This window comes from Mesocricetus auratus, unplaced genomic scaffold (assembly GCF_017639785.1).
Source record: "Mesocricetus auratus isolate SY011 unplaced genomic scaffold, BCM_Maur_2.0 Super-Scaffold_100015, whole genome shotgun sequence".
NCBI lineage: Eukaryota > Metazoa > Chordata > Mammalia > Rodentia > Cricetidae > Mesocricetus > Mesocricetus auratus.
In genome coordinates, this window is record NW_024429198.1 from 19,458,566 (window position 1) to 19,485,325 (window position 26,760).

The following is a 26,760-nucleotide window of genomic DNA, read 5'->3' on the forward strand; positions in this document are numbered from 1 at the left end:
GTCCCAGCCAGTAAGTGACCTGTTGATTTTAGCAGACAGTGAATGGTGTTCACCTTATGGAAAAACCATGGGTGATGTGACATGTCCTGTCATGCAGGTTTCTGTTTGAGGCAACACCAAGATCAAACTTTGTGTTTCATTTCCACAGGCAGAGTCTTCCCAAAGTAGATCTTTCAGTCTATTGTCAAAGCCAGTATCAAAAATCTGTGCTTGTCACAAATTTCAGGAGAGCCTTGAGCTTGGGCAGTTAGCCTGATTTGGCTTGTGGTGCACACCAGGGACAGCTGTGTGGTGTGCTTTGCGAGGAGACTCTTGTTTGCCGGCTGTTCCCCCACCCCCTCCTCGAAATCAAGATTTGTGTTGCCAAGATGTAATTGTAACCATCTGGCTGGTTCTGTGTATTCATAAAATTTACCCAGCTGTGCCCTGGAGTCACCACTGTCCACATCCGTACGCGATGGCAGCAACTAAAGCTGCGGTCTGGGCCTGTGTTTTTGCGATGCTCCCCTACACATCCTGACTCACCTTTGGTTCATCCCTTTTAATGGGAAGAGAACTTGAAACGAATCCATTCGTAGCAAATGGAGACACTGAGAATCCCAAACCTAGCTGCTGAGCTCCAGCTCTTGTAATGTCGGCATCCTTTGAAAACACTTACGTGTTTACCATTTGACTTTGTGTCAAAGTGTCTTCATTTTTGTGTGGTCAGACCATGGCAAATGGTTTCCTTACATAGAAGGACCGAGCAAAGAGCGCCCTGGACAGAATGGAAGCATGGGTATGTTGAGGAGCGTGTTTGCCATGTCTGTCTCCAGGATGTCCATATAGATTTAGCCCTGCCTGAGTATCAGGCTCTGTGCTGGGCTCCAGGGCTGCAGAACTCCTCTTGTTCACAGTAACTGTTTGTTGACAGATTGCATAAGTGGAAGGCACTTAATTGATGGGTGAGGACAGACTTTAGCAAGCCACTGACGGAAACTCAGGGAGGCAGTGAGTGTGCTGAAAACCCTGAGACCAGTGGATGAGCATTGGGAGGGGGAGGTGGCAGAGTATTCCTCGGCCAAGACGTGAGCTGCATGAGTTTGGGGGCGCTTGTGGGGACATTTGGCTAAGGAGGAAAGCGACTCTCATGGCAGCCTTTGAGTATCTACTAAGAGTGAAATAGCTTGATGCGTTTATCCATTCAAAACACTGGAACAGAGGCTGCACATCGCTGCTCAGCAAGGTGCCTGAGAGCAGATGTGTGAGTTAACGAACTTCATTCCAACTCATAAAAATGATGACAAAAATAGACATGAGTTTTGGGGAAACTCTGGTGGCAAAATTTTGACTAACAGTAGGAGGCCACAGACCTGGGAGGAGAACTGACCAGTAAACCCACTGGAAAGTGATGATGTCTTAGCTGTAGAGAGTCAGAGAAGCAGAATTTGATTTAGTCATGTTGGCTGTCAGGAAGGCTGAATTCACCTTTTAAAAAGTATACATTTTATTTATTTAGTTTATGAGTCTCCTGTTCTCTCTGTTTAAGTGTGCACGTGTTTGTGTTCATGTGTGTGCATGCCATCATGCCATGGTGCACACGAGGAAGGCAGAGCACAGCTTATAGGAGTTCGTCGTCTGCTTCCACCATGGTCCCGGGATGGAACACAGGTCATTAGGTTTGGTGGCAAGTGCCTTTTTTCCTGAGCCATCTTGTTGGCTTTATAAGTCTGACTCTCTATAAGATCACTGAACTGCCATTTGGTCAAGTCTGGTGCCATTGTCAAGGTGTCGTTCTGTGTGAGGAGACAAGTGCTCAGGAGAGATTAGCCTCATCCGTGTTGGATTTGAAGCATCTGCAGGGCATCCACGGGAAGAGGTCTGATAGTCCATTGAGTCCCAAGCTGAAGTTAGCGCAAGGTAAAGATTTAGAAAGTGAACCGCTGCCATATTGATCTGAGATGATTGCAAGGGGAGAGAGGGAAATGGTGAGTGAGAAATACATCTGCAACAAGTGATTTCTACTTCTTAACAGCTTTTCCCTTCAGGAAAATCATCCACAGCACAAACTGTAGATAACCAGTTTCCCCGTACATTTCAGTGTACTTGATCTCTGTCTAGCTTTGCAGGACCATGGGTGAAGAGAGTTGTTAGCAATGGCAATAGTAAATACCTCTGATTCACTGAGCACTTTCAGATAGTGCTCATGTATGGTGACAGAGGGGACTGTGCTATAGCTGATCAGAATCTAGGTCTAGAGATGTTAAGCCATGTATCAGGGTATACAGCCCTAGGAATGAGGACCAGGTGTTTGGACCTCTCTGGGCCATGCTGTCCAGATCAGCTGTTTTACTGAGGGAATTCTGACATCCCACCAGTAGTATGGCTCCCTCCATGTCTATATCTCAGTGCATCTAAAGTCTATGGGTCACACAAGATTTTTAAATTATACTTGGCTTTACTGTAAGGTAGGACACACCATTCCTAGAGGTACTACAAGACCAAGCCAATGTGTGGAGTGGACATAACAAGCTAACTCATTTCCCTCCTCTAAAAATATACTTAATAGTGTTTGGAGAGATTGCTCAGTGGTTAAGAACACTAGCTGGTCTTCCAGAGGTTCTGAGTTCAATTCCCAGCAACTACATGATGGCTCACAACCATCTGTAATGATATCTGGTGTCCTCTTCTGGCCTTCAGGCATACATGCAGAGAGAATACTGTATACATAATAAATAAACAAATCTTTAAAAAATATATTTAATATATGATTCTTAGAGGGTGCATCTGATATTAAACTGACAAGAACGGTAACTCCGCTTGATATCAGTCAAAAGGCCGAGAAGAAACATGACTAAAAATAAAAACAAGCACTTTATTAAGATATACAACATGGTGTTTTGACATACACATATACTGTGAAATCAAATTAAGTTTTTGATGGGGTAGATGTAGGTCCATTCTGTTTTTGCAAGCCCTGAATTGATAGATTTGATGTTGAAGAAACAATGAGTTTCTCTTAGCATTTTTAGGCAACATATGCCATGGCTGTTGCAAATTATTAAAATGGGCAAGGAAGTACATTTTTCAGGGTGAGTTATGTGGGACTTTTCTGGCAAGAAAAGTTTAAGTGCTTCCAAATAGGATGTGTTTTCTATTTCAGAATGACTGTGTTGTTTAGTGTTGTGGAATTTGGAATCCAACACGGAGAGAAACTGGCACCTGCGTGTGTCCAGCCTTAAGCTGCAGAGTCATCGTGGCCATTTTTGGAGCTGTGATGATACCTTTTTATAGAGTGCAGAATGATCAAAGCTTGCAACCAATGCTGCTTTACAGCTGTTAGGATCTCTGACAGTGCTATGCCTTCCGCTCCTCTTGATATCATATGCCAGCCTCTTCTCCCTCCACCTGCCATTGGACTTCACTGCTGTTGCATTTCTCCTATTATTTACTGACCCTCTAAAGACACAGCCTGTGTTTTAGAGACAAAATCAGTTTTGCAAAGGGCAGTATCCTTATTTTGGCTAGGTTTCAAACACTGTAACTTGTTATTATTTGGGTAGACCATCGTGAACCAGCACTGTGGTGGTTGTTTCATATATATCCTTGCTTTGGCACCTACACCAGCACGGATAAAGTTTACTAATAAGGTCCCTTCTGTGCACTGAAGCCATTGTTCTGAGAATGTAGTCACGTATCACCGAATGGTGGGGATGATGTCTGAGAAATGATCCAGGCAGTATGGTCGCTACGTTGACATCAGCGAGTGCGCTAACAGAGAGTGAGAGCACTATAAAGCCTCTCTTGTATGGACAGCTCATTCCTTGACCCAAGTGTTATGTAGCTGGGTAGGACTTGGGCTGTTTGTGGCCTTTTCAGAGGTGGGATTGAGGGAGAGACATGGGGAATTACAGAGGAATGGCTTGTGGAAATTGAATCAAAGTACGGTAGGCCCTGAGCAAGGCAGTATCATGGATGGATTCTAGATATACGTCAAACAGAGTGAATGGCACAGGGACAGGGCTGAGCTGAGTTCTGTAGATAGAGACCATTGCTGTTAATCCACAGCACAGCATCTGTCAAAACCTGATTCCCCTCCTTACCCCTACTCACCCACCAAGGCATTGTACAGGCATCGTCTTCCTGTCTGCTCTGTCCAATGTCGACCAAAAGATGTCAAAGCGGTGGCCTCTGCCTGCCTACATGGAAGAGTCTTGTTTAGCAACCAAGGGCTGAGGATATATGCATATAGCCCTCCTTGCCTGGCATCTTAGTTACTGCTCTGTTGCTCTGAAGAGACACCACAACCAAGGCAACCCCTAGAAGGCATCTAATTGGGGCTTGCTTACAGCTTCTGGGGATGAGTCCATTGTCTTGGTGGCAGGAAGTGTGGTGTAGGTAGGCAGGCATGTGAGAAGTGCCCAAATACCATCATCTGCAGGCAACAGGCAGAGAGGTGGGGAGGGATAGAGTTAGGAGAGAGAGATGAAGAGAGAGTGTGGGCTTTTGAAACCTCACACCTCCTCAGGTAAGGACATGCCACTCCAGGAAGGCCACACCTCCTACTCCATCTAAACAGTTCAACAACTCAGGACTAAGCATACAAATACATGAGCGTGTGGTTGGGAGGGGGCGCGTTCTCTTTCACATCACCACACCTAGGATCATGAAATGGCAGCTAAAGTTGTTTTGGCAAAATGTAGGCTTGCTTGTCATCTAGGATTCTGTAACAAAGAAGGTTGGCATGGTGCCACACACCTGTCATCCCAGCACTCAGGAAGCTGAGATGGGAGAATAAGGCCAGCCTGAGCTGTAAGAGAACTTGTATCTCAAAAAAGAAAGAGCAAGGGAAAAGGTTTTGGGTGCTCGCAATCTCCTAAAGCAGTAGTGTAATATAGATGATGATAGGTGGAAATAGCAAAACTCTCATGTTGGAAGAGTATACTAAAAGGGGTACTGTAAAGGAGACATTTGTTTTGCCAGTCCTGGGGATCAAACCCAATCTTTTAACATGTCAAGCAAGTGTCCTACCGCTGAACTACGTCCCCCAGCTCTAGCGGCTTGTATTTTAACAATCAGGTACAGCTCCACTTGCTATCATTACCCAACAGGGAGATGTATCTCAAACCTTATTAGGGCAGGAAAATTCAACTGCTGGGCCTGGTGAAAGCTATAAAAGTGCATGGAGTGTGAAAGACCAGCACATATCTTTAGTGGGGAGCCTCTAAGGCACTCACAGTTTTATTCATAATGTACCTTAAGAGGTACAAAGGTGGGTGATGTTTGTGGAGCTGGAGATCAAGCTCGGGACCTAATACATGCTAAGCAAGGCTCTGCATCTGAGTTAGGTCCCCAGCCACAAAAGGTGAGAAGTTTTAAACATACTGAAATGCAAATCATTGTGAAAACCCCTATTTCAATCGTTACATTGTCTTCTGTCTAAAATGAAAAGTGAGAGAACAACTTAATTTGGTATCATCCATTAGCTAGACTCTGCGATAAAGCTCCCTTTTGTTGGCAGACCATTTACCATCCCCACAATCCGTCATCCCTCTGACGTAGCCTTTCGTTTCATTCACAGGCCACCACCTATGGCACTGTTCTCCAGTGTCATCATGGGGGTTCACTGGCAGGATTGACCTCAAGGGCTTGGGATGATTACAGCATAGATTGGCAGGTACCATCCACCTTGTCCGCTGGGGGCATCGTGTCTGTGGACTCGGAGCTTGAGTGAGACCAAAACTCCTCAGGAATAGGTTAAATCAGCTACAAACCCGTGTTTCTGGACTCAAGGACACATGCTGTAGCCTTCAGAAGTTTTGTTCCAGACTGTGGGAATTCGAGGTTTTGGGGCAAGAGTTATACCTCTTAGCTATGTTCATGTGAATTTAAAATTCTCAATGTTCTGCTTCTTCTTGGCCACTCACTAAGCCAATGGTAACTGAGCAATGTACCCTCCCTGTGTCCTAAGAGATAGATGGAAAGCTCAGAATGGTTTTAGGAGATGTGTAGTCAGTAGAGCTGCTGTGGACATTAGCTGCTAGTCTTTTCTTTCTAATCGCACCAGCTTGGATGGCTGTGTCTTCTACCTGTATCATGGGTGCTGGAGAACCTTGGTGAAGATGATAGTTGGCACCCACAGCTTCCTCCCTCCTGAAAAGGGGTGGCTTCGTGAGGGACTCTTTAGATGCTTCCAGAAAGGTGTTAGTGATCTTCAGGTCATAGACTAGCTGTAAATGGCAGCCCTGGGTGGTAGTGGCCATGACAGTAGGGAAAGGGACCATAGTGCTTTTCAGGAAGTTTGGCAAGTGTGGCCACTGAGACACACTGCAGAGTTTTCAATCTCTATGAACTGCCTTCAAACAGAACAGCTGTTGCCAGAAGTACCCAGCTTCCTTTGATCCCAGGAAGCACTGCCATTGGGTGGGGACAGCATGTGGACCTGGACTTTCAGGCTGTGTATAATCGGAACCAGCACAGTTGCCAGCCTGATCACTGAAAACTATTTCATTGGCCAAACCCAGCCTGAATTACTGCAAAAAAAGAAACAAGTGGCAAGGCCACTTTGGCTGCTCTGTCTCTTTCATTGCTAATGAAAGCCATTGTATCTCTTGCCCACAGAGCCACGGGGTTATCCATGCAGTCGGAATGAGCCATATCCCAAGGAATGCTGTGTGATTTAAAGGCTCCCCAGTCATAAAAGGGAAACATGGCTTTGGGACTGTAGCAGAAAAAGCACTTTGATTTTAAAGCTTGCAGAAGAGGGGATGTAGAATGGCTGATAGTTTTAGAAGCAAAGGTGAGGATGGGAAGATGGAAGTGCCCGCTGTCTGAGGAAGAGGTCTCAAGTTCAGATCCCCAGCACCAACATAAAAATCTGGGTGCAGGGGTAGTTGTCTTAACCCTACTTCTGGGGCAAAGGGAGGTGAATTCCTGGAGCTCATTGCTGACCAGCCTGACTGAACTCAAGATTCAATGACAGATCTGGTCTCAAGAATAAGACAGAGGGACAGAGAGTCGTGCAGTGGTTAAGAGCACCTGTTGCACTTCCAGAGGACCCGCTCCCAGGTCCACATCAGGTGACTCACAAATGCTGTAACAGCAGCTCCAAAGCCCTTTTCTGGCTTTCACAGGCAGCGCTCCCGCCCATGCCAGGAAGATACCTGGCATCAACTTCTGGCATGGGAGGGAGGGAGGGAAGGAAGGTTGGTAAACAGCTCAGAATTTTATATCACCATACAAATGTTATGAATAGTCATGCAGAATAACCAAGACATGAAGTATCATTTTAAAAAATAGTCTCACTGATGATAGATATACAACCTTACACCACATCAAGTGAATCAAATGTGGTAATCTACTTAATGCAGTAGCTGTGGCTTTCATATTCTACCTGTCCAGGCCCAGCTCATGTGCCCATCTAAGCCGCTATGTTGAGGGTGTGCGATTACTCCTCTGTTCGCGTATTTGGCTTTCTAAAGGGTGATGACGTTGATCGTTGACCTCTGTTGATGTGAGTGAAAACGTATCTCACAGTGAAAAAAAAAGAATATTTTTGGTTGACATTTAGCAGAATTAGAAACTGTAATGAAAGACTGCAAAGGGGACTGACAAATGGAGGTAAGGACCAAGCACTCAGAGCCTTAAGTGTCTACCCCATAGAGAGCTAACAAAGGAGAAGGGACCAGAATGCCTGGGTGTTGCCTTCCTCCTTCCCCAAGGGGAGGAGTGGCTTCTATTTTCCTTCCTGGCTCAATTTTCTCTAAAGAGATGTGTCAAAAAGAAGTGGACTTTCTAGGGCGTCCATATTTCCAAAAAACCTGCACATTTACTTACAAAAAACACTAATTTGTCAAATGGAGGTAAACTGCTTTTTTGGGGGGTGGGCGGTTTCAAGACAGTGTTTCTCTGTATTGCTTTGGAGGCTGTCCTAGATCTCGCTCTGTAGACCAGGCTGGCCTCAAACTCACAGAGATCTGCCTGCCTCTGCTCCCAAGTGCTGGGATTAAAGGCGTGTGCCATCAACACCCAGCCCGTAAACTGTTTTTAACATAAAATTTATCATGTTAAGTCTACTAACTAATGTGCTCTAATGCACCCATGATGTTGAACAACCCACACTTCAATCTAGTCCCGGAATGTCTTTATCACCCCAAAGGAAACCTAGTGCTGATTAGCAGCCACCACCCACGGGGAGTTCTGCCACCTGGCTGTCTTCCTCTTCCTTTGTTTTTGCCTATTCTGGAAGTGTCTGGTGTTTCTAAGTTGGTATGCTTTCAAACCCTCTACACTGATAGAGCATATATACGCACGGCATTCCTTTTTTGTGCCTAAAGACTATTTATTCTGTTGTATGGCTGCACCACAGCTGTCCCACTTGCTGATGTGAAGGTGGGCATTTGGGTTCCATACCCTTTGACTGTATGAAAATGCTACTGCCAACATGGGTGTGCAAATGTTTGAGTATCTGCTTTCCTGTCTTTCTGGCTCTAAACCTAACAGTGCAATTACCATGGTAATACCATTTATGTTCTTAATCTCTTTGCCGTTCACATTATTTCCCCAATCTAGACTTTCTTACATTTGAAAAGTTGCACTGAACATACATGACTCTGCTTGGTGTTCTTGGCAGTTACCGTGGATGTAAACTACTACAAATGATTATAATGAGATACAGATGTTCTTAGGATGTTTGGACTCTGTCTACTTCCGCTGCCCCCCTGCCGTAGGATTGCTGTACTTTATCAAATGTGGTAACAGAAGGTTCTAGCATTACATTGCCTGGATTCAGATCTTACCTCCACCACACACTGACTCCGTTGCTGTTGTCAAATTTTTCTTCTCATGGCTCGGTTTCCTCACCTGAAAAAAAAAGCTGTAGTGGGGCTGCATATTTCCTACGGCCATTGTGAATACTAAAAGGGTTAGGCCTGTTTATGGCGTGCCTGGGCTGCCATGACAGAACCCCACACATACTTCACAAGCCAGAAGTACCCAGAGGCCAGGGGTCTAGAACACAGTGGTCAGCCCTTTCGATTGGTTCTTCCTGCACTTCCCTACCAGCCTGCATCCCTGGGCTCAATGAATGTGCCCAGCTGCCCATTCCTTATGAAGACACCAGGCAGAATTGGATTCAGATGCCACTAGGAACCTGACTTTACATCAGTCACTTTAGAGGCCCAGTCTACAAGTGCAGGGCTATTTTTAGGCATTGTGGGCCAGGGCTTCAACACATGGGAAAATGGAGAAGGGCACCCTGGTCCTTGCAAAGCCGCAGCAGGTGTGCTCCCTAGGAGGCAGGAGGTGTGTGCAGGATGCTGCTTCCCTGTGTGTTGACTTACTGCCTTGGCTGTGCGTGGTGAATCTGGAAAACAGAGGAGCCTAGATGCAGAAGCGCCAGTGAGTGGAGGTCCCTGTGGAAGGAGCCCATGGCTTTAAGCTATGGTGAGGGGTGTGTGCTGTGCTGCTCTGGGGTCCCCGGGCAGGGGTTGCTGAGTAGCGTCTGCCCAGATATTGGCCTGTGCTGCTTCCAGGCACGGATGCTCCTGAAAAGTCAGATGACATTTCATGAGATATTTTAGCATTTCCCAAACAGTCTGTCATCCTTGAAAACCTGTGGTTGCATAGAGGGCATAGTGGCACATGCTTTTAATTCCACCACTCAGGAGGCAAAGACAGGCAGATCTCTTGAGTTCGAGGCCAGCCTGGTCTACTGAGCGAGTTCCAGGACAGTCAGAACTACATAGAGAGAACTCTAGCTGGGGGGGGGGGGGGAGTGCCTGATGGACCCCGACGTGGGATTTGCCATTGGGATGATTTTTAACTGTTTCAACAGACAACCCCAGTGCTGTGTGCCGTGGGGTCCACAGCCGTTGATCTCCACAAGTTTCCCCGCACCAAACTGCTCATTCATTAGTCCCCGTGCCCTCTCCCCTCCGCCCCCTGCCCTTTTTTCTATTTTCTGCCTTTGTCACCTGCTGTTTCGTAGCAGCCACTGGTGGAGGAAGAGAACCGGAACTAACCGGGCTTTGTGCCAGGGAAGGATTGGAATTGGGGAGGTCACCTGGGACTAGGGATTTGGTCTGGGCTCATCGCCCATCCTTATTTGCTGTTAACCTTTCCCAGAAAGCCCGTTCTGAACCGGCTCGGTGCATCTGCACAGTGACAAGATTAGGGTGTAGGAACGGTGTGGACAGTGAGCGCTGAGACCTTGTGTGAGACCATCATTTCGCTGGGTCGGTCCAGATCCCTGTGTAGAGTGCAGAGCAGGCGAGGTGCGAGTCGCGGAGCCTGGCTCGCTGCCCCCGGTAACGCTGCCTGGTCCTTTCCCCTCTGCTTGCAGACCTACATCGGCTCCATCATCGCCTCAGTGAACCCCTATCAGCCCATCGCCGGCCTGTACGAGCGCGCCACTATGGAGCAGTACAGCAGGTGCCATCTGGGCGAGCTCCCTCCGCACATCTTCGCCATCGCCAACGAGTGCTATCGCTGCCTGTGGAAGCGCCATGACAACCAATGCGTCCTCATCAGGTGAGCCAGCAGCAGAGAGCTGCCAGGGCCAGGCCGCTTACCCCAGCCCGGCACAAACCTGTCAGAGCCACTGGAGGGTTAGAATCTCTCCAGCTACCTGGCTCCTGCTGAGGGCGCTCAGAAAACACACGCGGAGCTCGCAGATGGACTGCGGGGGTTGGCATTTCTCCCCACATCGGCCCTCCATTCATTCATTTATTCATTCTCGTTTTCTTTTTCTTCCTCCCAATTTTCTTGAATTATTCTTCAGGCTATTTCGTGGATGCAGCGTTGTCAGTCTGTTTATTTAAAGATGACGCTTTCATATTTGAAATACTTTACATATTTTAGAATGCTAGTCTTGATGCTTGAATGTTTAAACAAGACCTCTTTTTTTCTCTACTATAATAGAAATCACCATAGATAACAGCATCCTGATTTTAAGAATTTATTATTATTATTATTATCTTGTGATGGGATGTCCCCAAACCAATGGTTCTCAGCCTGTAGGTTTTTATCCCCTTTTGGGATGACAGACCCTTTCACAGGGTTACCTAAGACCATCAGAAAACACAGATATTTACATGTGTATGTTGAGAATGGTACAAGGACATGTTTATTTAAAATAATTGTGTGTTAGATATGACACGCCTGTTTGAGCCAAGTCTATCTCCTTTATATGTTTGTTGGTATAATTTTATGTCTTTGGGTATCTGTGAGACAGGATTTTACTGTGTGGCTCACACTGGTCTCATACTAACAGCATCCCTTCTGCCTCATCCTCCGGAGTGCTGGGATTACGTATGTGTGTCAATAAAGAACCAGGATCCCCCCCACCATAGAAACCTTTCCCACTAAGAACCACATTTTAAAAGTAACTGAAATACATTTTTATAACTTTCTTAAATTTTATCCTTAATGAATACAAATTGGCCCCCTGTATATATCCCAGTGGCATGCTATGAGAACTCCCTGTCTATACTGGGATCCTGTTCCGGGGTGATAAGCATGGCCTGGGTGACATCCAGCACAGATGTGAGGTTTCCATGGAGTATCAAAGCACTCCATTCATTTATCCCTCCAGGCATCCATTCATAGGACATGACTGTTACCGAGGAGTGACAGTCCACGGAACTGCGGTTGTGAATGATTTTGACAGCTGTTTTACACGGCTTCCTAGCCCCAACTTGTGACAAAACAATTATATTATTTCAAGAGGAAAGGAAGTGGAAAGGACAGTAAGGACAGTGAGGGTTTGGGGGAGGGCAGTAGATAGATAAACGCCCCCGGGATTTCTAGTTCCATGAAAGTAAGATACAGGAGACAGATGGAGAGCCGTATGTCAGTTTTAGACTCCAAACCAATCAAGTTTGCCAAAACCATGGCCCCATGTTACACAGGCCGACCACCTGGTCATGGATACAGCCAGGTAATGTGTGGACTTCATCACCGTGGGAGACCAATTCCCAGATGGTGAAGACTGGATCAGAGACGGAACAGAGCATGCCCTAGCCCCTCACCTTTCCCCGGATTAGAGAAATGGTTCCTGTTGAGGGAAAGGGTTCCAGTAGAGGCCCTCTCACAGGCAAGGGAATGGAGAGTGTGCCTGAAGACATTTGAGATGTGTTCATGCTGTCAAATAATGGCTAGCGTGTTTTCACAGGATGATGGTGTGCTGTTCACTGTGCCAGGCTTGAAGGCATGGAGCCTTCTGCAGGCTTTGATGTGGGCACTCTGTAATGACCATTGCATGTGCTACACAGTTGTCAAACTGCAGGATCTGCCCATTGTACTTATTCAAAGCTTCCCTGCTTTTTGAACGAGTGGAAATTGCATGTACATGAATGACTGAACCAATTCCCCCCTCCCCCAAGGCAGGTGAAGAAATGGACTCTGTTCTCTTGGTCACCATAGCACTGCTGGCATGCAAGGCTGGAGAAGTAACTTGGGCAGAACTGTCAGGGTATTCAGTAATGCAGCAGGGATCGTGCTAATTCAGGGTTAATCAGAGTGAAGCTACCCACTTTGTACAGAAATCGCTTTACAGAATAGCATGTCTGATAAAGTAATTTGACTTGTGACTCAAGCACCATGGGAGATTGCCGGTTTTGTTTTGCCCCTGTAAATCAGGATCTGTGCGCATAGTCCAGGCTGGCCTTGAACTCAGAATGCACAAATGTCATGCACGTAGCCCAGGCTGGCCTTAAACTCAGGGTATACAAATCCCAGTCTACTGAGTGCTGGGACTAGTGCTATGGGCTGTGCGGTAAAGGCACACACCTTTAATCCCAGCACTGCAGCAGCAGAGACAGGCGATCTGAGTTCAAGGCCAATCTGGTCTACAGATTGAGTTATAGGACAGCTAGAGTTACCCAGAGAAACTGTCTCAAAAAATCCAAATAAATAAGGGAAGGAGTGCCGGGCGGCAGTGGTGGCACACACCTTTAATCCCAGCACTCGGGAGGCAGAGGCAGGCAGATCCCTATGAGTTCAAGACCAGTCTGGTCTACAAGAGCTAGTCCCAGGACAGCCTCCAAAGCCACAGAGAAACCCTGTCTCGATAAATCAATCAATCAATCAATCAATCAATCAATCAAATAAATAAATAAATAAATAAGGAAGGGGAAGGAAGGGAGGGAGGAAAGGAGGAAGGAAAGAAACTAAGAAATATGCAGATTGACTGGATTTTTTTAAAGATAACTTCTAGATTTTTTTTTTTTTAAGATTGGTTCTCATATGTTGCCCTGGCTGTCTTGGAACTTGCTCTGTAGACCAGATGTTCTCAAATTCACAGAGATCCACCTGTCCCTGCCTCCTGAGTGCTGAGATTAAAAGTGTGCACCACCATACCCAACTCTAGAAATATTAAAGTGAGAATTTGAAGTCATTATTTTAGCACATGAGAATAAGGGAGCGAGCACCAAAAAGTAAGTTACCATCATTCAGGACTTTAATCCCAGCATTCAGGAGGTACAGGTAGTGAGTCTCCTCCCCTCCCCCTCCTCCTCTTCCTCCCCCTCCTTCCTCCTCCTCCTCCCCCTCCCTCCCTCCCTCTCCCCTTCCTCCTCCTCCTCCTCCTCCTTGTCTTTCTCCTCCTCCTTTTCCTCCTCCTCCTCCTCCTCCTCCTCCTCCTCCGCCCTTCTCTTTAAGGGAGGTATGGGAATTAAGAGAATGTAAATTTTAAAGCTAAATTGCTGGCACAGGCGTGTTTGGTTTCCTCAGGCCTGCTCTGCCCCCTGGTGGACATAGTGTGTCTTTTTCTGTCTATGACATTCTCTCTTGCTATTGACATTAAAATCAGAGAAAACAGGATTCCTTGCCAAATTTAAAAAAAAACACAAAAAACCTGTTTGGATAGATAGGGTCTTTTTTTCATTTTCATTAGTTTTTTATTTAAATTTAAAATCTTATTTTACATACCGATCCCAGTTCCCTCTCCCTCCTGTCCTCCCATGCTCCCCACCAGACCCCCATCCCACACCTTATCCACTCCCTAGGGAAGGTGAGGCCTCCCATGAGGGATCACCAAAGTCTGACACATCATTTGGGGCAGGACCTAGGTTCTCCCCATGTATCTGGCTAAGAGAGTATCCTCTAGATGGGGTCTTATGGTTCAGCCTTGCCTGGCATCTCCAGCTGGCTGTGGCAATGCCAGGCATTTAGGCTCCCTGTCTGTACCTCATTGATCTCCATTTCAAACCTGTTCTGCTCTTGAACTACATTGCCTGCAGGCCTGAAGAGGGCACCAGATCTCATTACAGATGGTTGTGAGCTGCCACATGTTTGCTGGGAATTGAACTCAGGACTTTGAGGAGAGTAACGAGTGCTCTTGACCTCTGAGCCATCTCTCCAGCCCCTTAAACTACATTTTGAAAAGAGCTGATTTTTAACAATTGTGTGTGTATGTGCTGTACCTGCATGAGCTAATGTGCAGCAGATGCATGCCAGTACCGAAGGACACCAGAAGGCATTGGCTCCCTGTATCTGGAGTTACACGCTGATGTGAGCCATCGGGTGTGAGTGTTGGGAATCCAACCAGTGTCCTCTTCAAGAGCACTGAGTGCTCTTACATGCTGAGCTGTCTCTCAATCTCTTTAATCCCTGCTCTGACTTTATCTTTTAATGGACATACCTTCTTTGTTTCTTGAAACATGTCTCGCTGGGTGCTGAGCCAAATTGGTGTGTTGGGTTAGAAAGGGACCACATGGCACTGGGCATGGGTTGTGACTCACATTAAAAAGCAGATGATGTGCCTGGATGAGGAAGATCAGGGAACTGAAGTCCGTGAAGAAAGCTCCCCTCTTTATAGGTCCCAGAGGAGCTCAGAGAGCCCTCTCTGTGAAGATGAAGCTCGGATCTAGTGATCGAGTGACTACAGGGATTTGAACTTTAGTCTCTGCTCCAACAGAGTGGTACTGCCTGCTGCAGGCATGATGTAAGGGCTGCTTAACTTGCTGAGACCGTTGGCCTTAATCCATTAGACACTAGAGATGCTTCTTGGCTTCTAACTAGGAAATGATAGAAACTAGGTTTGGCCTGATTTGTATTTTGAGAAAATTGTGTAGTCTTGGAATTTGAGTTATAGGAAGAGCATGCTTGGTCAGCAGATTCAAAGGGGCCAAAGAGCTTCCATTTTTGGTTCTGTGATCAGCTCACCAGTGCCTGAGTGTCTCAGCTCTGTCTTGTACTTGTAGTGAAAGCAAACTCAGCATGCAAGCAGATGGGAGGGCAGGAAGATGGGATGTAAGGACCAGAGGTTGTCGACAGGTACACGGACCCAGCACACTGCCAGCACAGCACCAGTCAGCCCTGCTAACAGACCAGCATCCCCGTGCATGGAGAGTGTGCACGCCAGAACCCCCTCCTGCAGGCTCGCTCCCTGCTTGCTTTTCAGAGCACATTGCTTCCAGCATCTTTAAGCCCCTCTGCCCTTGGTTCTTTGACATCTCCTTTATGATAACTTGGCATAATTGCTCAAGAAGCTCTAGTGTGTTACAGGGTGGGGGCGCAAATTGAGTCACCCCAGCTTCCCCTAGCGCAGTCTCGCTCCTTTTTGAAGCATGGTCCATGTGGAGCTTCTCCCTCTCTGACCCTACCATTTCTCCTATTATCCCTCGTCCACCTTTTTTTTCCCCTTCAGAATTTCCTAGGTCCCCCAACCCCTCCCCCCCAATTCTACCCCGGCAGTATCCCCAAGGTCTCAGGTATTATACCCCCATTTCTCATGGGTACCTCCAGGATTGGGTTCTGAATGCTCATCATTTCCTCTCTAAAACATGTTCCTCCTCCCACCTTTCTGAGCCACGATTCTCCAGCTGCTCTCTCCCAAGGCTGGGGTCTGGAAGCCATTCTTTGTTCTGGAAGTTTGTTTGTTCTTTTCGAGTCAAGTGTGCTAATCTTAAGTATACAGTTGGGTGAGTTTTGACAGATACAGAAACTGTTGGCAGCATCCAGGGCATCACGCTGGGATGGTAAGCTCGCTGGTACCCAGATCATTCCCGAGCCTCTTTGTCACTTACTGAACCCCCAGGCTGGATCTGCCAGAAACCCTGCTCCCTGCAGTCCCATGAGCTCCATATGTACACACACACACACACACACGCACGCACGCACGCACGTGCATACACACGCACACGCACTCACACACTGAGCTCTGTGTCAGAGGACAAAAACTTAGGTTTAAGGAACCTTGTCTGTTTTATTCACAGAATTTCCCCGTTGGTTTCTCTTGGATTGTGTTTGCTTGCTTTTAATCAGGGTCTCATGTAGCCATCAACCTTGGCAGGCATGACTTTGAACTTCTGATCCTCCTGCCTCCACCTCCTGAGTGCTAGAATTGCAGGCATGTACAACCATTTTCTATGGCCCTGGGAATCAAACCCAGGGCTTTTTTGCACGCTGACCATGCACTCAAACTACACCCATGGTTTCACTCTTCCTACTGAGCTACGCCCTCTACTGGGCAACACCCTCAGTTTCACTCTTTGGTTTTTAAAACTCAGTTGGCGGTACCTGTCAGTTCAGTGTGTACCTGTTAAAACACAAGGAGTCGTTTGGCTGTTTCCTTGGACCTTTCTTCCCCCAGCTTGTGATCTCCTCAGTCTCGGATGACTTTGCTGTCTCCTTGCACTAAGCACCGGGTTACACCAGGCCCAGGTCTGTGAGAGAACTGTGGAGCCCTGAACCAGGATGGTTCCCATCGCCGATAAAAGATAACTTAGCCCAAACTGGCTTGACTCACACCCCTGATTATCTCAAGCACCACTAAGCAGGACAGTTTCTAGGTTGTTCGATTCAACTGGCCCAAGTAGGCTTGTTTCTGGCTTCCTTGGGTTTTGCTTTTTGATCTCCTGGTATTTGTTCTCTGAAGGAAGAACACATTTCTTCCTCCCTCTGTTTTATGTGGAGACCTAACCAGGACCCCTCAGACCCATTGCTATGATGCTTTTTGTTAAAGTCTGGAATCATGATATCCCCTATGTTCAGCCCTAATGTTTAAGAAGAGCTGGGCCAGCAGATAGGCCCTGAATGCCCAAGACGGCTTGGCGTTAGGGGTGTTTTCTCAGCTTAGTCATTTCCTCTTTTGATTAAATGCCTAGTCATTCACCTTGCTCCCGGCAGCACTCAACTGTCTTTAGAGTGCCCAGAGCTTGCCACTCTCCAGGACTTTGTCAGGGACCCCTGTCAGTCTTCCACCAAGCACTTCCAACCTGCTACCGCCTCCGACAGCGCCTGTCTGGTCAAGCTCTTTCTTACTTAGCCTTCAGCTTTGCTTTCCTTATAAGTTTTGCTGCTTGCTTCTTCTATCCTCCCTTGCTGGATACAGAGCCTCACACAAACTAGGCTGGGCTCTGGCAGATCTCTCCCATTCTTTCCCATTCCGTCTCCAGTTGCAGCACGTGTGCACAGGGTCTGAGCAACCACAGGCTGGGAAACAGCTATGCCTGAAGAGATGGCTATCGCTGATCCTGCTGAAAGGACCCTGCAGACCTTCTAGAGTATTCTCTCAAGGGCTTTACTCTTTAAGGTGACATTAATGGACCCAACACACTCACCAGCCATGGATCGTGTCTTCCAGTACCACCTCGCCTGGCTTTCTATGCTTCTGCTCCATTATTATCTTACCCAGAATCCTCCTGTTTTCTCTGTGGGCCTGATGTTTGCCAGACTCTTAAGTCACACTAAGGTGTCCTTTGCTTCTCGCATTGGTCCCTCTGTCTGAAATGCTTTGCTCACCTTCCCTTAGCTGCACCTAATGCACGACTTGCACAGAGTACCTTAGTGCTCGCTTCTGACAAAGCCCTGGCCTTGCCTCCTTTTCCTTGCAGAATCACCGGGATGATAGTCGTGTGGTTTCATTTTTAAGCTCATTTGCCTGCATTGCTTCCCATAAAAGCACTGCCCATTCATTCCCACCCACCCACCGGGAGCCTCCGGATCAGGTGCTGCTGGAGCACTGAGGATGTGCTTGGGAACAAGACATGACAGAGATTCTTCACATGCCAAACTTCCCTTATTTGAAAGGCACCATCTATCTCTCAAACCTAGCATAAGAGGAGCATGTGGGAGGCCAGAACTGGACCGAAGTCTGGGACAGAGAATGTCTGCTTCCCTTCAAACTGTTTAGCAACAGTTTTAAAACTGCATGTATTAGCTGACCAGTGATGGCGCACACCTTTAATCCCAGCACTCAGGAGGCAGAGGCAGGTAGATCTATGTGAATTCAAGACCAGCATGGTCTACAGAGTGAGTTCTACGACAAGCTCCAAAACTACACAAAGAAACCCTGTCTCTAGCTGGGCGGTGGTGGCACATGCCTTTGATCCCAGTACCCCAGAGGTAGATCTATGTGAGTTCAAGGCCAGCCTAGTCTACAAAGCTATACAGAGAAGCCCTGTCTCGAAAAACAAAGCAAAACAAACAAACAAAAAGGTTAAAATTACATTTGTTCTTTGAGTGTCAGAGGAAGTCATGCATGTGCTGTAACAGACAGATGTGTGAGAGTCTGTCACTTCTTTGTGTGTTCAAGAGAGTGAAGTCAGGTCATCAGGTTTGGTGGCAAGCACCCTTAGCCCCTGCGCCTTCTCCCTGGCCCGGCAACAGGGATTTCGATCTCCCTCCCTGTTGTTAATGGTGATTTGTTTTAAGGAATGCAGTGCCTTTGATGAAGTTAGTTGTTTCAAGAGCACTTGTCTTTGTTTAGAAATAAAAATGTGTGTGTTGTCTTTTCAGTGGTGAAAGTGGAGCTGGGAAGACAGAAAGCACCAAACTGATCCTTAAGTTCCTCTCCGTCATCAGCCAGCACTCTTTGGAGTTGTCCTTGCAGGAGAAGACATCCTGTGTTGAGCAAGCCATCCTCCAAAGCAGGTATCTCCCAGTCTTCCTTCCAAGCGATGGGGTTTGTTTTTCTTCTGGGATAGAATAGCTAAAATTGTGGATCTCTTCCTGGCTTGCCTATCGGGATTCTTCAAGAGAACTCAGCTGCAAGCCTTTCATCCCAGCACTGCTGATGCAGAGGCAGAGGCAGAGGCAGAGGCAGAGGCAGATCTCTATGAATTCAAGGCCTGCTGGGCTTACACAGTTCCAGGCTAGCCAGGGTGACATAGTGAGCCTTTGTCTCACCTCCCAACCTCCTTGACCGACACCTCCCCAAAAAGAAAGAGTCTCAACCTGTACCCAGCACTTTCTGGAACCTTCATCAACACCTGCTTTGGCAGAAACATTTCCTGGGCCTTCCTTCCCTGTTGGGCCATTCAGGGCGATACCAGAAGGTTTGGAGAAGCAGCCTGACTCCAGCTGCCTGGTTGCCAAGGGCTCCAGTGCATACTAACTGGGTTGCCACATATAGTGCGTGTAGCATTCAGACTGAGGAAGGTGCTGTCCATGTGCACAGAGTGCATTTTCTCAGCCTCCCCCAGGACAGATGCGCAGTAACCACCCGTGATCCTTGGAACTGTGACAGAGGGCTGGTTGCATGGCTGTGTATCGTCTACTGACAACCCACTTGGTATCTGATTTGTACCTTGTAAGGTGGTAGAACTAGTAGAGACATTACAGACCCCAGATGCAGAGAGCTGTCCCAGGGTCTCCAACCTGTAGCCTAGCACAGTTTCCTGCAGCTTTCTTTTTAAAAAAAATTGGGGTTACAGCACAGTGATAGAAAGCTTGCTTAGCATGTTCAAGGTCTAGGGCACCATGCATGTGCGCGCTCTCTCTCTCCCCCATATGTGCACGCGCACGTGTGCGCGCATACACACACACACACACACACTCTTTTTTAATTGCAGTTAAATACATAGACCTTTAATTTTAAACCATTTTCCCGCATGCAAACTCAGTAGCAACGGTCATCACCATCCATGTTCAGACTTCGTCTATTTCCTGTAGCCTTCTTTGTAAATAATTTTCTTGGGGCCCTGCCATGCTCACTTGTGTTGTTTCTGGCTGCTTTTAAGCAACAGTGGCAGCACCGAGTGGTGTCAGCAGGGACCACATGCTCTGCAAAGCCTAAAGCATTATCTGGTCCTTCACAGAACTTTCTGTTATATACTTGGTCTATCCTGACTCCATTTTACAGTTGAAGCTCATCCAGTATGTTAAATAATTACCTCCAGGCCATGCAGCAAACCTGTGAAGTGTCCAGCTCCTAGACGTGAGCACGGGCTCTGTGCAACTCCTGTGTGTATCAACCAAGTTCATCTGCGCAGAGCAGCTGAGCCGTGTGGTCCCCTTGTCTGTGTGGCTTCCTCTCGCAACACAGCTATCTTCTTTATTCTCCTTTAAGGGGATGTTCAAGGAAAGCCCATCTCAGCCAGTGTTTAGAAAAGCGGGATCCTCTTTAAATAAACAGAGTGAGGCTGGCCCTGTGGGCACCGAGTTCTCGCGTTTGTGTGTTTTAGCATTCGCCCTGGTTAATGCTCTGCTGTCCTCACTCTGTTCACAGCCCCATCATGGAAGCATTTGGCAACGCGAAGACAGTATACAACAACAATTCCAGTCGCTTTGGGAAGTTCGTTCAACTGAACATCTGCCAGAAGGGAAATATCCAGGGTGGAAGAATTGTAGATTGTATCCTGTTTCGTTTCGCGTGTCTTTGTACTTAGCCCATCAGTGGACACTTGGCTTGCTTGTCGTTAAGGCTCCACAAGAGCGTAAAGTGCTTGTTAACTCCAGGTCAAGCTCATTGTTCCTTTAGTATTAGTGCATTTGTCCTGTTTAATAATTATCCTCAAAGATAAATGACCATTTTCCCTTTGGAAATATCTCGCAGTATGCCTACAGTCTGGATTCATCATGTATTAGTCCGTTTTCTGTTGCTGAATGCCTGAATGTGTACTGTAGAGAAAAGACCTTTTTGGCCTTTTTTTTTTTTTTTCTTTTTGATAGCTTTATCTTAGTTCACAGTTTTGGGGGCTGAAAGTCCAAGGTCAGTCTCTGGGACAAGCCCTCTAGCTCCATTGTAGCCTGATGGATGGTGTCTTAGAGGGAGCATATATAAGAGAGCACATGACAGGAAGTAAGAGGAAGAGAGAACCAGGCTGGCTGGGCTCCATTCTTGACTGTCCTCGAGAAACTATGATACCTATGCGATGAGCATTAATATAGCTTTAGTAACCTTGACCTAACCCCCTCATGCCATAGACCAAGGACTCTATACATGGCCCTTTGGGGCTGCATTCAAGCCAGGTCTACCTGCAGCAGTCATCAAGCACTAGCTGTTTGCTTCAAGCTAGTCCCTTCTTTTGGCACCTACTCAGGCACCATATCATTGGAGCTGAGTTTAGGTGGAATGGGCTTTGCTTTGTTTGATGGCTTTTGGCACCAGTGGTAGCAATGTCGCCAAATCGGGGAGCCATAAGCCAAAGTCAAGACTAACCTCTTTTCTTCCTTGACTTGCCTTACTTTTCACATGAAGATTTATTAGAAAAAGTAAGTAACTGTGATTCAAGTTACAGTTTCCCCGTAATTACAGTATTTAGAGATTGTTTTGTATTAAGTGGTGAAAACATTTTTTAATAGAAATTTGGCTTCTCTCCACAGAACCGAGTAGTGAGGCAAAATCCTGGGGAGAGGAATTATCACATATTCTATGCACTGCTGGCAGGGCTGGAACAGGGAGAGAAAGGTGAGTGATGTATGACAGCTTGTCTTCCATTCCAAACACATTGGGAATGACAGGGGACCCCAGGACCGTCCTTGACTTCTACCAATTGCAATGAAATGTGAGTTGATCCAAGGATCAGAACAACAAAGGGAGAAAATTAGCAGCAGAGAGACTCAAACTATTTGTTTGTAATCTAGTACATTTTTAATTTTATGGCTGTTTGTGAGAAATATATAATATGACGTAATCAGCTTTATTTCAGCGTGTGTGTGTGTGTGTGTGTGTGTGTGTGTGTGTGTGTGTGTGTGTGTGTATAGACTGGTGAGTTGTGCATAGAGGCCAGAAGTTGACGTCAGGTGTATTCCAGTTGCTCTCCACCTTACCCTTTGAGGCAGGATCACTGGGCCTAGAGCTTGTTGTTGAGTCTGTACTGGTTGACCAGTAAACCCTGGGATTACAAGCTCTCTAGCTCACATGGCTTTTTATGTGTATTCTGCACATTGAACTTGGGCTGCTTAACTCAGCTGTCTCCCCAGCCTATGGCTATACTTTTGAAACATACCTAAGTAAAATTCATTTTTCTTTTCCTTTTCCTTTTTTTTTTTTTTTTTTTTTTTGTCCTACTAGAGAATAAATCTAGAGCTTAAGTATCTAAAGCAAGTCCTTTTCCACTTAACTTAAAAGCCAAATGTTTGGCTTTTAAAAGGAAATAATAAAGCAAGACCCTCATTAATTTGTTTTTTTCTGATCCTATTTAATTTTATTTTGCCTGGATTGTTAAAAGGTAGCTTTATCAGCATCTTAGTGTGTGGTCATTTGGAGTATAGAATCATATGTCTACTTTAGTTATTAAAACCACAATACAGTCGTCCACATACTCAAGTGAGTATGTAAGTATGTAAACTACAGTAATCATTTCTGACTTCTTTCAGCCAGGGCCAGCTGAGTAATGATGTTCCATCTTTCTTTGTCTTTCTGTAGAAGAATTTTATTTATCTTTGCCAGAGAACTACCATTACTTGAATCAATCTGGTTGTACAGAGGACAAGACAATCAGTGACCAAGAATCCTTCAAACAAGTTATCGTAAGTTACTTTTTTATCTTCTCCTCATAAGAGTATGGGTTTCATTTTTGTTTTTAAAAACATCTCTTTTTTGCAATGAAAACAGACACGATTCCATTTGGAAGAATGTATGAGAATAGTTCTTTCTTTCCCTGGAAGCCTGCTTTCTGGGCTGGAAGGGAATCCCAGGAGTTCTTGGAAGCGGTGAGTGACTTTATCAGTCAGGACAGGTGCATGACTCGCTTGGAACAGCGTGTTCTGGGTCTGTTCCCTCCTTTCCTCACAACAAAACCCCGGGCTTCGCACCCCAGCAACAGTTCTCCAGTTTGGAGGTTGTAGGTAGAGTTTCTTTTGGAAAAAAAAAAAACATAGGTTCATCATGGGAGGTCACCATTGGACTGTCACGCACGTATAGTCTCATTATTGGAACTAGTTCTGGTTGCAGTGCAGATCTTGACTCTGGCTCATGGAAACAACTGTGGCTAGCATCTCCCAGTTGCCACAAGGGCTCTGGACAGTGTGACTGCACTGAATAGGTCTGGTCACTGCACACTGTTAACAGGCTGTCTGACTGAGTGTGCCTGGCCGTTACTTCGCGGTGGGCTCAGTGTCTTTGGCAGAGTCCTCAGCTTTAGGATGCAGTGGGTTTAGTGTTTGACTCATCCTTAATCATAATCATGCATAAATACAGCCAGCACAAGTGAGGGCATCCCTGTGTACCCGCAACTTGTAGTCCATATTTAACTGTCAGCAGAGCGAAAACCAATGTTTTTAAATGTACTTAATATATTCAGGCCTTTTTTCTTGTTGCCAATTCCTAACCAATACAGTATAGCATTTATGTATTCAGACTATATTGGGCATTATAAGTAACTTGGAGACAATTTAAAGTATATAGAGAATATACAAAGGCCATGTACACATGTTTATAAGGGACTTGAGCATTCTCAGACTGTAGTGCCTACAGGGGAGCCTGGACCAATGCACTATGCATACATACCAAGGCATGCTGGCACTAACTTTTCTAAACTTCACATGGACTTAGTGCTGCCCTTAATGACCCTGTCAGGCCATTAGAATGGTGTCTCCTGGGAGGCTGCAGAGCTGGTGAACAGCCTGCCCTTACCCACAAACTACTAAGCCGGTGTACAAGTATATAAATCCCAGACAGAGCCACCAGCCAGGTCCTTCCTGCTTTCAAGGCACTTTAGCCTTGTCTTCGTAAACCATTCAAAGGTCAGAAACTCTGATCGTTCCGTGCGTGTTGCCTTCAGCAACAGGGTCTCACCATCCAGTTCTGGTATGTAACCAATAGCAATGGTAGTGCCCTCTGTAGTTCTGGGAACCTCTGAGGTCTTGCTACCTGACACGTGACATATAAAGAAGAATGCCATGTGATTTCAAAATGTCTGTCAGTCATGCATAAATCCTCATCCCATGTACATAATCTGGATTGCAGTTAGAAATGGGATTCAAGCCTGATATGGTGGCTCATGCCTACAATTCCAATGCTTCGGAGGCTGAGACAGAAGGATTGCCATGAGTTTAAGGCCAGCCTAATATGCAGAGTTAGACTCTGTCTCAAAAGTCAAAAATAAGTAAGTAAGTAAATAAATAAATAAAGCAAGCAAAAATGGGTGAAAATGAAATTCAAAGCAGACGAGGCAGTAATGTGATCACCTTTCCTGTCTGTGAAAGGCCACACGAATGTGCAGAGCAGTGCAGTGATTGCTCCGTGTCTCTGTCTTTGTTTGATCTTTGTCTGACACTAACTCTGTCAATATTCTTTGTCCTTGGTTAGAGAGATCAAACCTGGGGCTTCACATATATGAGGCAAGAGTTCTGCCTCTGAGCTAACCCTACCTTGGAGGGAAAGGATTTGTCTTGGCAAGTTGGATTTTGTGAAGTGTTCTTCTAAAGTACCGTCATTCCCCATATAATCTGAGTCCCATGTCTTAGAAGATAACCAAATTCAGATAGAAAGTACTTTTAAAAAGAAGACATATGCTTTTATAGCATATGGTCTGAGTTTGGTATTAAAGGTAATCTAGAAGTGGTTTAAGTTTGCAGGAGGCCCAGGCCCAGCCACAAATGCCTGTGATCCCAGCACTGCAGAGGCTGAGGCAGGATGACCGATGCAAATTTGGGGCCAGCTTTGGATGCTTTGTGAGTTAAGGTCAGCCTGGGGTCCATAACAAAACATTGCCTTTAAATCAAGTGTGCAGGATGACTGTATGGGCCCTCTGAAAATGCTGCACAGTTTTATAAACAGGACTGGGTTAGGCTTTGTGGGTTTTTACATCCAGTGGCTCCTGGCCCTCCTCACAGGTACTGAGAGACAACCGTGTTCGAAGCTGTCTTTCTTCTATTTGTTATAGTTGCACACTTTTCCCACTATTCAGTCTACAGCCTCTTCTCACGGTTTATTTCTTACTGCATGGAAATTAGCACTCATCCTTATTCCTGATGAGTTGGGGGTGGGGGGAGAGGTGGAGATAGACAACAACCTAGTCTGCTAGATTATCTTGCTGCAGGTTTGCCCAATCCTGGAGAGCTGTGGCCACCAGGGTGCATTGCCTAGGAAGACCTTGGATGCTGTTCCCCTCTCTTCCTCTTGGGGCAACATTCCCCACACAAAACAGTTCCTTTCTTTTGGCACCAAGTCAATTTAAGGAGCTTGTGTTTCATAATCCCTATACTTAAGCTTTATGATTACATTGAAATAACAAGTGTTGGCATTTGAAATGTGGTCTTATAACAAAATGATATATCATGTATAAAGGTAGGGAAATTTACATATGAAATCCGCATAATATTCTTGACTAATGTATTCTAGTTACATATTCTCTTCACAGATATCCTTGTAGATTTATAAATGTTCGATTTATAGCTGCTTGTTAGTAATGGCTCACCAGAAGTATTAATGAAAAATTAGCTGATCTTTACTAGGATCATAAATGTGATATTTTGCTATTATTATTTAGCCATTTCATTTTATTCTAGAAGTTCTAAGTTAGAGTTTTAAAAAAAAAAGTGCAACTTGGATGTAGAAGGAGGAAAAATAACCCTTCCTGGAAACAGCAAGATTTTCCTCCTCTCAAACTAATTGGAAAACATTTAAGATAATCTATTATACCCATAGATGAGACCCCTTGTATCAAGTGAAACATGTCTATCTGTCTAAGTATATCATTTGGAAACATTGAAAAATTTGTTTCTTATGTAAGAAACAAGGAGTGTGGGAGGCAGCCATATGCATTACACACATATAGAATCCTTTCCCTTATTTTAAAAAAGAAACCATTTTATATATCATATACATATAGCAATTATAAGTAGATAAAAATATTGAAACAAAAATATGTCCCAAAAGTGTTACTTTACATGGTACAGTTCTATGATTTTATTTTATCCTATGGCATTCTCTGAGTGTTGTGCTTTCATAATGAACATGTTATCTTTTCAATGATTATATGATTATTATTTGGAAGGACACCTGCTTTTCCATGGACCATAGGCTATGAATGTATGCTCAATGTCATAGCCAGTTTAATATAGCTTTCAAAATTGGGCCATAAATATTTCAACTGAAATGAAAAGCTATTTCAAGTCAGAAGTAACAACTAATTTATTTTACTGCCTCCATCTGGCCCACCAGCATGGTGGCTGACAAAATGTGTGTGAAGTAGCAAGAGACTTTGATGCATGATGGCCTGTTTGTTCTCTTCACAAATACTGAGTTTACAGCATCCTCGGCTGTGGACCACCGCTAAGATTTCCAGACTTCAGAGAACTTCCGGCATGGACCCAGGGGTTTTGAGTGGTGTGTGGCCACATTCATGTATCTGCAAATTCATTCTGCATGACTCACACAATTGATTCTCTTTTCCTCTTCCAGTCTTGGAAAACTTGGGGGTAAAGAGTTAGTGATGTTGCTGATTCGGCAGGCTCTGCCTGGCATGCCCACAGCCCCAGGTTCCATCCCAGTACCACGTAAACCATGAGTGGTGGCTCTCGCCTAAATTTCCATGAGGACATTCAGATGTGAGGATCAGAAACTAAAGGCCATCCATCCTTCCTTAGGTAGTGAGGTCAAAGCCAGGC

At 45.7% G+C, this 26,760-nt stretch overlaps 1 protein-coding gene and 1 pseudogene across 3 annotated transcripts in view; one reads left to right on the forward strand and one right to left on the reverse strand.

Moving 5' to 3' along the window:
- Positions 1 to 26,760, forward strand: part of Myo10 (myosin X) — a 192,802-nt gene that overhangs the window by 87,317 nt on the left and 78,725 nt on the right. For all 3 annotated transcript variants that reach the window (XM_005081299.4, XM_040757665.1, XM_040757666.1), the window contains 6 exons: positions 10,322 to 10,509; positions 18,721 to 18,855; positions 20,432 to 20,556; positions 21,404 to 21,417; positions 21,529 to 21,613; positions 22,574 to 22,677. In XM_005081299.4, the coding sequence (XP_005081356.1) occupies positions 10,322 to 10,509; positions 18,721 to 18,855; positions 20,432 to 20,556; positions 21,404 to 21,417; positions 21,529 to 21,613; positions 22,574 to 22,677 (651 nt within the window). The remainder of the gene's footprint in view (positions 1 to 10,321; positions 10,510 to 18,720; positions 18,856 to 20,431; positions 20,557 to 21,403; positions 21,418 to 21,528; positions 21,614 to 22,573; positions 22,678 to 26,760) is intronic.
- On the reverse strand, positions 2,654 to 2,829 carry LOC121144411 (annotated as a pseudogene).